This window comes from Vanessa tameamea, chromosome Z, assembly GCF_037043105.1.
Source record: "Vanessa tameamea isolate UH-Manoa-2023 chromosome Z, ilVanTame1 primary haplotype, whole genome shotgun sequence".
Classification (NCBI taxonomy): Eukaryota; Metazoa; Arthropoda; class Insecta; order Lepidoptera; family Nymphalidae; genus Vanessa; species Vanessa tameamea.
In genome coordinates, this window is record NC_087341.1 from 6,806,953 (window position 1) to 6,821,977 (window position 15,025).

General features: G+C 33.8%; 1 protein-coding gene across 9 annotated transcripts; it reads left to right on the top strand.

Annotated features, from left to right (window-relative positions):
* Positions 1 to 159: 159 nt before the first annotated feature.
* Positions 160 to 10,142, top strand: LOC113402105 (collagen alpha-1(I) chain). 9 transcript variants are annotated; one of them, XM_064220413.1, is made up of 9 exons: positions 160 to 273; positions 399 to 563; positions 3,691 to 3,949; positions 4,502 to 6,940; positions 7,031 to 7,075; positions 7,121 to 7,165; positions 7,301 to 7,776; positions 7,852 to 7,882; positions 8,160 to 10,142. In XM_064220413.1, exons 1-9 carry the CDS (start codon positions 190 to 192, stop codon positions 9,923 to 9,925), a joined length of 5,310 nt encoding a protein of 1,769 aa, XP_064076483.1. In that variant the 5' UTR covers positions 160 to 189; the 3' UTR covers positions 9,926 to 10,142. The 9 variants fall into 9 exon arrangements, with proteins under 9 accessions (XP_064076483.1, XP_064076487.1, XP_064076485.1 ...); XM_064220417.1 differs by lacking the exon at positions 7,121 to 7,165 and having other exon boundaries at positions 7,301 to 7,345; positions 7,391 to 7,776; XM_064220415.1 differs by lacking the exon at positions 7,121 to 7,165.
* The last annotated feature ends 4,883 nt before the right edge of the window (positions 10,143 to 15,025 follow it).

Here is a 15,025-nt window from a genome sequence, read left to right on the forward strand (position 1 = left end):
CTAATTTCGCAAATCTGGACCACTGTCTTATCTGCATCTTACTTCCTTATGCGCAAGTATAGCGATCGGGTACTATCTCCGAAATTGGGTGGCTGAACTGTGTATCTTGTTTGAGTTCATCTCAGTTCGAGGGTCAGGTAGCGGGCGGTGCGCCAGAGTGTCCGCAGAATTTGTTCGTCGTCCGCCGCCATGCGACCACCGCGCGTGCTCGGCCCGACCCGGCTGTCGATACTCGTACTAACTCTCATATCATACGCGAACTCGCAAACTCAGGTAAACAAAATCAAACTGAAATTTTAAGCAATTATATTAAAAAACATATTTATCACCTAAACTTAAATAATTTTCGGTTCTTTAATCCGAAATTATAATAATATACAACTAATTAAATCTTTCAGGAGCGTTTGCTGTGCAAGCAGCCAGGCACACAAAACTGCTTTTTGTGGCTATTTAATTTGGAAGGTGATCGAATCAGTACAAATGGCCATATAACAACAAATATTCCTTATAACTGTGGCTTAACCGAGAAACGATTTATTTCTTCTCACGGAAAATTCTTTAAGGTAATATAATTAATATTTTTTTGTCTTTAATATTTATTTTGTACATATTTGTGTATTGATTGCATTGGCGAATATTAAAATTTCACTTATAATTGCAAAGCGATATCAAAGCATCCCATCAAATGAGACAAATTTTCTATATTCAGTCATATCTTAAAAAATATATTTTACAATACAATTTCGCGTATATTGTATTTGTACATTTTTAAAACAATTTTCAACATAAGTAATAAGTGTTAAATTAAAATGTTTTTCTACAGAAATACTATGTTCTATGCTTATTAACTTTTTATTGAAATCTTAAGTGTTTAATTTGAATTTATTAATGCTTTATACTTCGTCCTTTTTTCGTAATTCAATTATGTCTAAACTATTCCCATGTCATAATACCGTAGAACATTTTTTTATATACTTACTTAATAGATCTATACTCAATTGATATTGAGTATTATACATATATATATATATATATATATATATGTAAGATATCTTTTACTTCAGACATATTTATAAAAATAATTATCGCTTTAATTTACCTTTTATTAAGGGTTAAGTAGGTACAAGTTAAATTAACATAAAATAAATATTAATTAGCTGAATAACTAATTCACTATTATTATTATTATATAAATTAAACAATACATTTTGAATCAAGTAAAGCTAAATTTCATTAAAAAAAGCGTATTCATTAAATCCCAATAGTGTATACAGTATAGAATCTAAAGAAATGAGGATATCCACAATTATAAAAAAAAATTAAAGGATTATCGTAAAATTAGTAAATACATTATTTTTAAAATATTTTACTCGTGTTAATATTATAAAAAACATATATTAAACATGCGTTACATAGATTTTAAAAATGGACACAATTTAATATGACCTACTTAAAGATAATAATTTCGGAGTGAAGACATACATCCCTTTAAGGTTATCTCGTATAATAAATTAATAATATGTATGTCTTATGATTGAGCTCTCAATCATCTGTTAGACGCGTTGACCTAAAACGTTTGGACGTATTATATAAGTTCTACTTATTAAAATAGCATTAATATAATATTAAGTTTTAATAGGCATCGATTATATGAAAAAGTACTCAATAAAAAAAAACTAATGACACTTGAAAATGTTTTGAAACTTAAAAGAATGCCAACTTTAATTGAATTCATTTTTGGATTAATTTAATTCAAAGTTCAAGCGTTTCAAAACGCTGCCGATTTAACCATTAATCAATTAAAATCCAGTCGTTTGAGCGCGTTTTTATTGTCGTTCATTTGTCAATGACTTTTGAGCTTTTATTATATACATCATGGAAAGATAAAACGATGAATGAAAAATAACTGAAGGTATATCAATGTTTTACAATAAAGTTACTTGTAGTGTAACTTAAGCTTACAAGTTAAAGTAGTTGATTTCGTCATTTTCATCGCCCGATAGCGAACTTCAACTTTATAATTATAATGGATGCGATAGTTTGAGTTGTGTTCTTTAATACAAATGTGTTTAAATTTCTTATAATAAATTTATAATTATATAAGTAAATTTTAAGCTTCGAGATATCGTATAATAGTACTAAAACCATAATAATGTCGTCATTACAGTTGCCTAATTATTTCTTTCTATATTCTCATAAAAATAATACGATAAGAAAATTATGTTAAGAACCAAGACCTATCTTTTGTTTCCTTGACCTGTAACGTTACTAAATGAACTTTGTTAAATTATTAGAGCAACTCTTATATACAATTGTGTCAAGGCGAAAGAAGTGATAAAACGAAATTAAAATAATTTCCCCGTTTTAGTGATGAAAATTATTTTACTGACATTCTCAGTACTTCATATACTACTCTTACAAAGTAATAACAATACATTATAAATATATACATGTATATGTATGTAATGGGTTATAATAGGTGTAACAATAATTTTAAGGCTTTTATCAATATTTGATATAATCAACTGTTTACGATAACGTTCAACGTGATCTTGACCAAATAAATCGATGATCTGATGACTATATTATGGCCTAGATTAAAGTCAGAACAATCAAAGTTAATGTAAAATGTTGGTTCCGCATTGATCTCACGATTGCACTATCATCGGATTTTGGGAAAAAGGGATTAGAGTGCACCAGTGCTTCCGCATTCACTTGTGATTTATAATATGTACAATGTACAGGATCTACATTTTTTAGGCACTAAGCTCCGCAGATATATGATAATGTAAGTACTTAGCTGATACTTACTTTTGTACTCTATGGAGAAATAAAATAAAATGTATGAATATATTTATTAATTCATACATTAACTCCCGTACAGGGATGTACTTTAATATTGGCAGCCGTACGTGAAATTTGATTAGGAGAAAAATAATTACTTTGTAAAGTAGAAAAAATAATATCTAAGAAGATGTTATCACCGATAGGAAATTAATTTACAGCAATATATTCAGTTTAAAGTGATATTAAAATACATAAGTTTGAATCGACCCAACATAACACATTTAAGACAAGTAATTTTCAGCTTATATTAAACAATAAAGATCTAGTGTAACCGATGCTACATATGCGCGAATCGATCTAACACGTAAACTCAGTACCAGAACAATCGCAGGTTTTGTTCGATTAATATAGTTTGGTTATTACCACAGTATATCATAAATATTAACAATAATGTAAAAATACTAGTATTAACGTATACATTGATATAAAGTATATACGTACATTCAAGTATAATATTTATTATTCTGATAGAAATAGTGACGGATATGTTAACATGAGAAATAAAGACAAAATTTAAGACACGGCGAAGTCAATACATCATTTTATAAGACTAAGAAAGCGTTTCTAAAATAAAATTTACTACCACAATTACTAATCCATTCACATAAACTGAAAACTGTGGAAAGTTGTCGTTTCTTTTATGCAAGGTGTATAAAAAATGTAACCTTAAAATATATACATATGCCTACTTAATTTTAATTATTATTAATATTAACCTACTTAGTTTTTTCCATTTCTTCTCGAAAGAATCTGCGTTACCAACGAGTGCTAGCGAGAACGTTCAATCAAAATTAAATGACTCAATAAGTATTAAAGATATTATGTTTAATTTTTTCGACACAGGTCAGACAAATAGAAAAAAAAACACAATTGAAAAAAATATTTTGCAATAAAGTGATCTTAGTTGGCCGTTTCTTTGATTGGAAGGAGGTAGAAAACGCATTAGATATTTCAACCAGAGTACGTCGTCAAAGTTTTACTCCCAGAGGAAGATATCGAGGACAAACTCAATCGCAGTATTTGGCAATAGACAGAGGCAATGGCAAAGATGAAGGCCGAGCTGAAGCTCTGTCAGCAGCAGATTCTTCAAGAGCTAGCGTCAGTAAGTTAATAGCAATACATACATATTAATTACTACTTTTAGCTTTTCTGCGATACTCCAAATAAACACCATATAAAAGTTTATCCCTTACCGTCCGGATTTGACTAGATACAATAAATCTAATCATACCGCTAGACTTCGATTGATGACTCGAGCACATAAAAGCTGAACGGTAAGTGCGAACCAATTTTCTAGTAGGTTCAACGTCAAGCAATTGTCTATAAAAGTGTTTCAATTAGTTTTTATGCAACTACAAACAATCCTAAACAAATTAAAAAACAAAAGGTCAAGCAAATAACAGTAGTTTAAGTGCTTTTTATTTCTAATATAAAGAGATGTAATTAAAATAACATAATTATCACAAAATTAACCACAATAAAAATTACCTCACAACGAGATCGTTCGGCGTGATGCCGATTTTATCAGACCATTTCCTTTATATATAAATATAAACAAAACTAAAAAAAGCCAAGTCAGCATGGATCTTTGGGTAATACTAAACAAAACTATAAGATGTCTTTTATAATTTTCACTCATTTTTTCCTCTTGAAGGTGGTAATAGCGGCATGGGTCAAGCACAAAGTCAATCATTATACGATCCTAATTGTGACGATTGTTATGGCAAGTCCAATCATGAAGTAGAGAATTTAAAACGTCCTATTGGATATAAGCCTGGAGATATTGGATACGCCCCAAATTCGGGATCTTCATGGCCAACTCTTGCTCAAAATGGTGGTTACAATCCAACTGATGGACAACGGTACGTGCCAGGACAAAATATTCCAGATGAGCTAGGATTAGTACAAGAGCCAGGATTACATGGGTCAAATGCAAAACCGGGTAATAGAAATGTCCAATCTAGCGGAACAGAGCCAAATGGACCAGGTACATTAGGAAGTAATAATTATAGACCAAATGGTGCAACAGGTAATGGATATTATCCATATGGTAATGAAGGTGCAAATTTTAGACCCGTTCCTGGAAATAATGGGTATTTACCTAATGGAAGCATAGATAGTAGGCTACCAAATAGGTATGATCCCAATCATGGTATTGATGATAGATATAGGCCTAATGATGGCTCTGGAGGCTTTGGGCCTGGTAGGAACCCAGATTATATGGGGGGAAATCCGCAAGATTTAAGTGGATTAGGACCTAATGGAGCAAATGAAAAGAGCAACGCTCCTAGCATAGATAGCAATGGTTTTAGACCCAGTGGATCCCATGCAGGTGGGTATATCCCAAATATCAACGCAGGAACGAATAGAGGTCCAGGTGTAGATAATTATAATCCAAATCAAGGTCACCGGCAAGGAGACATTCCAACGAGTCCAGGCAATTCTGTACCTCAAGTTGGTACTTATAGGCCAGGACAGACACCTAATCAAATCACACAAGGCGAATCAAACAATCCTAAACAAGTAGATTCAAATTTTACTCCTAGTGTAGGAAATGGAGTATCGGGTGGTACTTATCCTGCAGTTAGGACAACTGGAAATCCAGTTGGATTCGGAACAGGGCAATCCGGTACACCAAACATAAACTGGCCTATAGCATCAGGACCTTATCAAGTACCCGGGGGAAATGTGTACTGTTGTGTCATTCCAAATAACGGAATAACTGGAAATATGTATCCAAATAATTTTGAAGCTGTGAAAGGAACGCCAACCATTCCATATGGAACTAATATGCCTGAAGTAAGTGGCGGTACCAATGTACCTGGTGGACAATACAAACCTGGTGGTCATTACATACCAGGAACAACTGGTAGTACAACTGTGCCGGGCCAATTTCTACTTGGCAATACCGGGGGCCCTTTAGCACCAGGGAGTCAATATGGCGTGAATACTTATCCAAGTGGACAGTATATACCTACTAATACTGGAAACAATATTGGCATACCAGGAGGACAATATGTACCCGGTAGTACAGGGGATGCCTCTGTGCCTAGAAATCAATACGGGCCAGGTGGCACTTCTGTGCCGGGAGGACAATATAGTCAAGGTAGGAGCAGTGGTCCTTCGGTCCCGGGAGGACAATATGGACCAGGTGGAAGCATAGGTTCAACGGTGCCAGGAGGTCAATATGGCCCAGGTGGAAACAGTGGTCCTTCCGTTCCGGGAGGACAATATGGACCAGGTGGAAGCAGCGGTTCTACGTTGCCGGGAGGACAATATGGACCAGGTGGAAGCGGCGATTCTACGGTGCCGGGAGGACGATATGGTCCAGATGGAAGCAGTGGTCCTTCGATTCCAGGTGGACAATATGGACCAGGTGGAAGTATCGGCTCTACGGTGCCGGGAGGACAATATGGTCCAGGTGGAAGCATTGGTCCTTCGGTTCCGAGAGGACAATATGGGCCAGATGGAAGCAGTGGTCCTTCGGTTCCGGGAGGACAATATGGTCCAGGTGGAAGCAGTGGCCCTTCGGTTCCGGGAGGACAATATGGACCAGGTGGAAGCAGCGGTTCTACGGTGCCGAGAGGACAATATGGGCCAGATGGAAGCAGTGGTCCTTCGGTTCCGGGAGGACAATATGGTCCAGGTGGAAGCAGTGGCCCTTCGGTTCCGGGAGGACAATATGGACCAGGTGGAAGCAGCGGTTCTACGGTGCCGAGAGGACAATATGGACCAGGTGGAAGCAGCGGTTCTACGGTGCCAGGTCAATATGGACCAGGTGGAAGCAGCGATCCTTCGGCTCCGGGAGGACAATATGGACCAGGTGGAAGCAGTGGTTCTACGGTGCCGGGAGGACAATATGGACCAGGTGGAAGCAGTGGTTCTACGCTGCCGGGAGGACAATATGGTCCAGGTGGAGGCAGTGGTTCTACGATGCCGGGAGGACAATATGGTCAAGGTGGAGGCAGTGGTTCTACGATGCCGGGAAGCTCATATGGACCAGGTGGAAGCGGTGGTTCTACGATGCCGGGAGGACAATATGGTCCAGGTAGAAGCAGTGGTCCTTCGGTTCCGGGAGGACAATATGGACCAGGTAGAAGCAGCGGTTCTACGGTGCCGGGAAGACAATATGGTCAGGGTGGAAGCAGCGGCCCTTCGGTTCCGGGAGGACAATATGGTCAAGATGGAAGCAGTGGCCCTTCGGTTCCGGGAGGACAATATGGACCAGGTGGAAGCAGTATTTCTACGGTGCCGGGAGGACAACACGGTCCAGGTGGTGGCAGTGGTTCTACGATGCCGGGAGGACAATACGGTCCAGGTGGTGGCAGTGGTTCTACGATGCCGGGAAGCTCATATGGACCAGGTGGAAGTGGCGGTTCTACGGTGCCGGGTGGACAATATGGTCCAGGTGGAGGCACGGGAACTTCAGTTCCGGGAGGACAGTATGGTCCAGGTGGAAGCAGTGGTTCTACAGTGCCGGGAGGACAATATAGACCAGGTGGAGGCAGCGGGACTACGGTGCCGGGAGGACAATATGGACCAGGTGGAAGCAGCGGTTCTACGGTGCCGGGAGGACAATATGGTCCAGGTGGAGGCAGTGGTTCTACAGTACCGGGAGGTCAATATGGACCAATTGGAGAAAGCAGCAACACTATGCCGGGAGGGCAATATGGGCCTTCTGGTTCTCGTGGCTCATCTGTACCTGGAGGACAATATATACCTACTGATACGAGAGGTACAGGACAGTATATACCAGGCAATCAGTATGTTCCGGGCGCAACGGGTAATGCTGGAAATACTCTTATACCCGGAGGTCACTACGCAACAGGTGGTACTGTCTCTCCTGGAGGACAATATGGTAAAGGCAACGCCTACCCTGGATCAGGAATGAACCAAAGCAAGACTCCTCAAGGATTTTATAACCAGGGTGTAAGTATATTCCATGAAAAATTAGTTCAAAACTCATTTTGATAATATTAAATAATAATCAACATATTTTTTTAGGTTCCAACGGGCCCAAATACCGATTATAATGGTAAGCAAAATTCAAATATATGTATATTGCCGTATAGAAAGAAATAAAAACAAAATAGTTCAGACCATTTGGCTCACAGCTTCAAAATAGAAACAAGTTTTAAAAAATGTTCTATACGTGCAAATTATGTGGTTTCTTCAAATATTCAATAATACCTCTGGGCAAACACAATTAGTATTCAAAAGATGAAAACTACTTTGTATAATAGTAACATAATCATAACTTTTAAGATTTTACTAAGAATTATACTTATTTATATTTTTATTTCTTATAATAGGAGTTCCACAGAATTATTTGGATCCTAACACAGTCGCCGCTGATGGGGATGACTCAGAAGCTGAAGCTAATGTTGCTCAAAATATAAATGGAACTACGGCAAGCGCATCCTCGAAAGGTGGTAATGACAAGGGTCGAGCGCAAACAAGCGTGCAAGGTACATACACAGGAAGTGGATCTTTTCAAGCACAAGCACAAATTACTGGTGAAAATAAGGAAGCTCAGAGTGAAGTAAGTGGGGGTAAAAAAGGAGCTTCGAGTTCAGCGTCCGGCAGCGGCAAAAATAATAAATCCCAAGCAAACGTTCAGTTGGGTTCAGAAACTGGCTCCGTACAAACACAGTCACAAAGCAATGGCGTAATGCATTCATCAAACTCACAAGTACAGGGTAGTGTAAAAGGCGGCATGGCAGATGCACAAGCACGTGGACCAGGAAGTACATCGTCTCAAGCTCAAATTGGCTTTACACCTTACAAAGACGAAGATAAATCTAGACATGATCTTCAACGAATTCCATTTACGGGTGGGGGTATGGCATCAGCACAATCAAGTGGTCGAACTGGTCAATCACAATCACAGCTACACGGTACATTTAAATATGGAATAACGTATAATGGGGCAGCTCAATCAGGAGCAAGTTTAGATAAAGATGCAGTATTTCCTAACAGACTTCCTTTTGAAAAGATCGATGTTTTTGATGAAAAAGAGAAAAATATAAATGTCGACAAAATAAACATGGATATCACAGAAACACCGCAATCTTTGGATTATGAACCGCCAATATTAGGATCTTCAACTTTATCTGAATCGTCTTCCATTAAAGAAAACGTTGAAATGCCAACGACAGAAAATGTTATTGATGAATCGATGAAAAATTCTGAAAGCAGGTATGCCAGCCATCCTCACACAGATCATCATACACCGGACTCAGACAACACCACGTATTCAAATGGACCTACATTGTTAGGTAGTAGGAGATCTTTTAAAACAAATTACGGATCGATGCCTGACTACGAATTTACCACTGACAAAGACGAAACTCAGCCTGAATATGATACTGATGTAGGTTATGAAGGAGACGGCAATGAAGCTAGTGATGTAGAGCAAAATGAATATTCTAACTATGATGAATATTCAAGAGATTCACCGACGCATCAATATCTTCAAAACACAAATAGAAAAGGACTTGAAGTACAACAAACAACTGGGGGCAACACTCAACACATAATACTAGGAGCTTTAAAGGACCAAAATGCAGAAATAATACAAAGAGATACAGAACGTCCCGACGAAAATAGAGTTTATCAACCAGGTGAACGCGTTCCAGGTACTGGTGGATATACAATACCCGTTGGATTTACTGGTAGTGTTAAATCAGTTGCATCGAAGGACAAGACTTACGTGGTAGGATCAAAAGATTTTCCATCTCAAGCACAAACCGTTACTTTAACTCCAGGGAAGGGTAAAATAAAATATACGCATCCTTCGACTTATGGAAAGTATGTAAAGCCCAAAAACTTAAGGTCGCTGCAGAGTTCGAAGGAAAATGATAATAATAGATATGTATCAGTTTCAAAGTCTGTTACTCGAGCTCTTGACAGCGATAATAACATACGCAAACAATATTCACACACCTATTATACAAAGTCATCCTCGTGCGGATACTTTACATTTACGTGTACCATGGTGAGCAGTGCAGAAGGAAGAAAAAAGGTATGCAAGCCAAAGATGCCTACTAACCCCGACGGAACTCCAATAAGATGCTAATATATTTTATTTAGGTAATAATGTAGCCTTTTGATCATAAAAATGATTTAGTATTTACTCTAGCTACTAACTTTAAAATATTTACGTAAAAATCTTAGTATTGAATTAATAAGTTGTAATGAGCAAAACATTTATAAACTTTAATGAATATTTCTTAAGCAACAGGAAATATTATGTATTTTAATGTAAGCTGTAAATAATCTAGGTACAAATAAAATATTTTGTATTATAATTCTGTATTTAAATTATAAATCAATTATATTACTATAATCAAATCATAACGTAATGGTCGTTACTTTTTGATCTAAAAATTTTCACCACAAAAAATATCTGATCCTTAGAACAGTCAAATTTATCCCAGGGACTTGAATTACATAAAAAGAACATTTCGAATGAATACAGTTTATTGATATATTTTAAGTACATTCATATATTGTTTCAAATATGTAATCATCACGTCGACATGAGAATAGTGACACAAAAGTTATCATGATTTTACAATTAACGACACTTGTCGATTACATTTAGTTGGAAAAAACACCGTTTGACAAATCACTTAAGTATCTAATTAAATAGTAGATCTCTAATTAACATTTCATTTATGTAATAATACATTTAAGGAACGCGTAAAATGAGTCTTTGTTGTGATATAAATTTCTAAATAAAGTACAATAAATATACAAGAACACTGGGAATATCATACAAATAATTTTATTTTATTTTTAGATAGAATCTGCACGGACAAACGTTTGTGTTAGAAGTATTTATTACGAGTGCCAATAAATTCGGGCCAACGAGTACAATCTACAAGATTAAATTAAAAACAGATTTCAAATAATTATACAAGAGATAATTATTTGCGTAAAATAGGTAATCTTTTAAATATATCTATCTATTACTAAATACATAATCAAGTCACAGGAATGTTAAATTAATGAATTTTATTATCCACTATGAACACGAACAGATTTCAAAAAGACACATTTACATTATCCGAAAGAATTACAAGTTAGTGAAATGAAACATTATATCTTACGATAGCCTAACACAGTGATATAATATATATATATGCATATGCCGTCTCTATCAGTTTTTCAATCCTCTATTTACAAGAGCTTAAAATATTTATAAACATTACATTTAAATTTTGTTTCTGACATTATTGTATCAAAAAAGTAACTTTGATACTTTAAAATATAGACGTTTTTCTATAAAATTTAAATATATTAAAATATTGTATGAAGTGTACACAGTTTGAAAATTCCGAATACAATATCAATCAAACGGAGGTGCTGAAGGTCAGTAAATATGTATAATCGACATTTTCATTTTTCGTGTCATCCATTTTCACACAGAATTTTGAAATGATTGTGTCATTTAATAGCCAACTAAAACTATGCAAATATATTTCATGATTTCAAAATATTATTGAATTCTCGATTAATTGCAATAGAAAATAAAGGATGCCAATTATTTATTAAACCAGAAAGCTATATTATATAAAATGTATCTAGTAATACTGTGAAATAAACCTAGACTACTGAACACTGCATAAGATTTCCTATCGACCTGCCACCTATAAGGTACATATCAATAGAAAAAAGTCTCCTAACTATTAAAATAACTATAGGATGAGAAAATCTTTATATAATATTATTGTATAACATAAAATCCTGGTTACACAAAACAATAAAAATCAGTCTAATTACGGAATGTTTCGTTTTGGGTAAAGATATTACTTATTTAATCCATATCTCGATGGTAGAAGATAAAATCTACTTAAAATATCTTTACATTTAAAGTGTTAGTTTTATAATGAATATTTTATTTCAATATTCCGGAAGTACAAAATAGCGATCCGTTTTCTTGCGAAAGCTTGCAACATATAAAAATATTATTTAAATTATTAATAAAATAACAATAAATACTACTGACTAAGCTAACCGAGAGCATTCGAAATAAAACCTAATTTGACTAAATATCAAGCACTATACGAGTTGGTGGGCATCCGGGATCAATTTAAATTGAAATATAAAACTAGATACTAATTATCTAGTAAAAAAAACTTAAAGCGTACAAAATATAATCAATACTATAACCTAAGTTACATAATAATTATAACTACTAAATATAATTGTTTTAATCAATTTATGTTTCATTAATATACTTCTAAAATGGCATCAAAAAAGACGAAACTTAAGAAATTATAGCATCATCATTATTTTTAATAAATACAACGAAATTATAGTTTACTTAAGCACATATTTATCATAGTTGTGCCATAAATGTTCATAAATTAATAAAAAAGCTTTGAAAACAACATTTATGTTGTTTATGTGCAGAAGATTGTAAATATAAATTAATTTTGGATGAGAAATATTATTTACCGTTTTAAGCCATTTAGATGTATGTATTTAATGTTTATAAAAAAAAATATTAAGCGTATGTTTCGAGAGGTAGTATATAGCGGCAGAAAAATATTATAGTAAAAATATACCAGACATTTATCAGATCCAAAGTGACTTGTTATCACAATATAAACAAATTTATCGAAACACATCTATCAAAACAAATACAACCATTATTTAATCATTGAGCAAATAACTCTAAACATTCATATCTCATAAATTAAAACACTAAAAATATTTAGTGTTTAGAGCGCCCAATCGTTCCAATTTCTCGTTTTTGAAATAAAATAAAAAAAAGGAATAATTGATTTTCAGTCTGAAATAGATTCATCATTTAAATTACATCATAAACGCTGCATTAATTATATTAATTTAATTAAAACGTGAGTAAATCTTTTTTTGTCCCGTATGCGTTCCTAAAATTCCTTTGATTCGGTTGAGTTGCAACTTAGACTTATTGCGTAAAGATACCTCGCATAGTATCATCAACGTACAGTAGGTGGCGCGGGTTGTATTGGGTTTACAAAATAATTAAAGAGGTAATGCAACGCATGCCGGGCATTAAATAGTGGAAAGTAATAATAAAAAATACAATCGACATAAAAATTGACTCTTACCCTAAACACTTAAGTTACTCTAAAATTATTATTTCGATTGATAAATTTGCAATTGTTCAAAGTGCAGATGCTCTATTGTCAATCACTATATACATGTGAAACTATTTCAACATGCAGTTTAAAAGACCTTAGGGGTTTAATGTAGAATACAATGATATTTTAATGTATACAGATATTTTTTTTAACTTCTTAAATCTATTAATTAAGTTTATTGTTACCGTAGTTACTCCGTAAGCTTATCGTGCAACTTAAAAATAAAATTCACTGAGAAATTCATGCACTCTTTTTTCATACAATATTTATTCCCGAAAAATATAAATCAACCACAACACACGGTCACTTGAGCGACCTGGAGCACACTTCATGATTAAATATTCCTTATTGAGATCAACATTAAGTACAAACCGTACGAATACATTTTGAGATTCTTAAAATGACACGCTTAATAAATACTGATGCATGGAGGAACTTGGATTATCAAAATGGCTACTGAACTGTCGATACATTAAATATTTTAAAGAACATTTCATCAACATATAAATGAGTAGGACTACACTAACATCGGTACTAAATAATTTATAAGTACCAATAAATATGAAAAACTTTTAAATAGTCGAATATTCTGATAATGTAAGACGACTAAAAATAATGTTCTATACTTCTTAAACATTGCAAATAATATAATATTGACATAGACGAATATGGGAAATATCTAATGAAATCTTTATAAATAGATGTATTTTTTTTTTTTTGAAAAGCAATTTAAAATATATTTTATTCAATAGTTACCCTGAAATATAAAATTGTTTTCAAATACATTTAACGCTTAAAGATTTCTCCTTACAAATCATTCATGGAATTTTCTATAAAATAACTCTCTTTATAATTTCAATAAACTAAATTCGAACTGCAATAGATACCTAATATGAGATCACTTTTTGTTCGTCTTTTTACGAGACTACGAGTAGTTACAGCCTCATCTTAACATATTGAATTTAATGTAAATTAAGCGAGCCGATTGAATGAAGTAAAAACTATTAGTTGTTTTCTTATATTTTAAATATAGAATAAACGTTAATACTGAATCGCAGACGAACTGCTTCAAACGAAGACCCGCACACAAGTCGCACCATTATCGTGTAGTACTATTTCATGAATCTTTTAATTGGTACTCGACCAACAAATTACTATGAACGTGTGTGACATTTTTGCTTAAAACGTTAGGGCTGTTCTATCATTTTTGTACTTTTAGATGCTTCTTTTTTGTATAATACATTTTAAAGTAAGAACTGTCATGGCGTCTCATATTATATGTAAGGATTTTATCCTGTTTGAATAAAAACTAATTTGACTTAATTCAAGTAACGTCTTCTGTAATCAAAATCTGCAAACCTAGATACCGAAGGGCAAGAATTGATGTGATTATTTAATATTTAATTAACTTAGATTTAATAAATAAAGAGATTGCGTATGCATCGTGGACAGAGTTTGGTAGTTTAATGATTACATTTCAATAAATATGTACTTAACAGTACCAATATTAAATTCTATCGAGACATCAATATATTATCAGTAATATAGAATAGTAAAAGTACGAAGTACATTCGAGTGAACAACACAGAGATCGGACATCTATTACAAATTACCAGAGCAAGAATATATTTCAGGTCATCAATCAGATGTAATGTTCACATCTCGCTCTTATCTAAATATGCAACAAAGTTTATATTATGTATAGACATAAACAATTTTTTTTTTGTAATTATTAAAACCTTATAGACCTGAGTCTTGTCTACATTTCATATCCTAAAAGAGAAACCGATGAATAGTTGATACAACTACACTATGTTCATTATCAATACAATCTCTTAATTATTATAATTACTAACGATAAAAAAATTAAAATTTTTTTTAATAATAATTTTATAAGACAGCATCGAGAATCGAGTGAATTTATGAACAATAATAAAAATTGGATTTTAAAAACTACTAAAATGACCTATGTCCGTAATAAATATGAATACAATGAGATTTCTATTAATATATTTCATTGTGCGACTAATTTATATTTATAA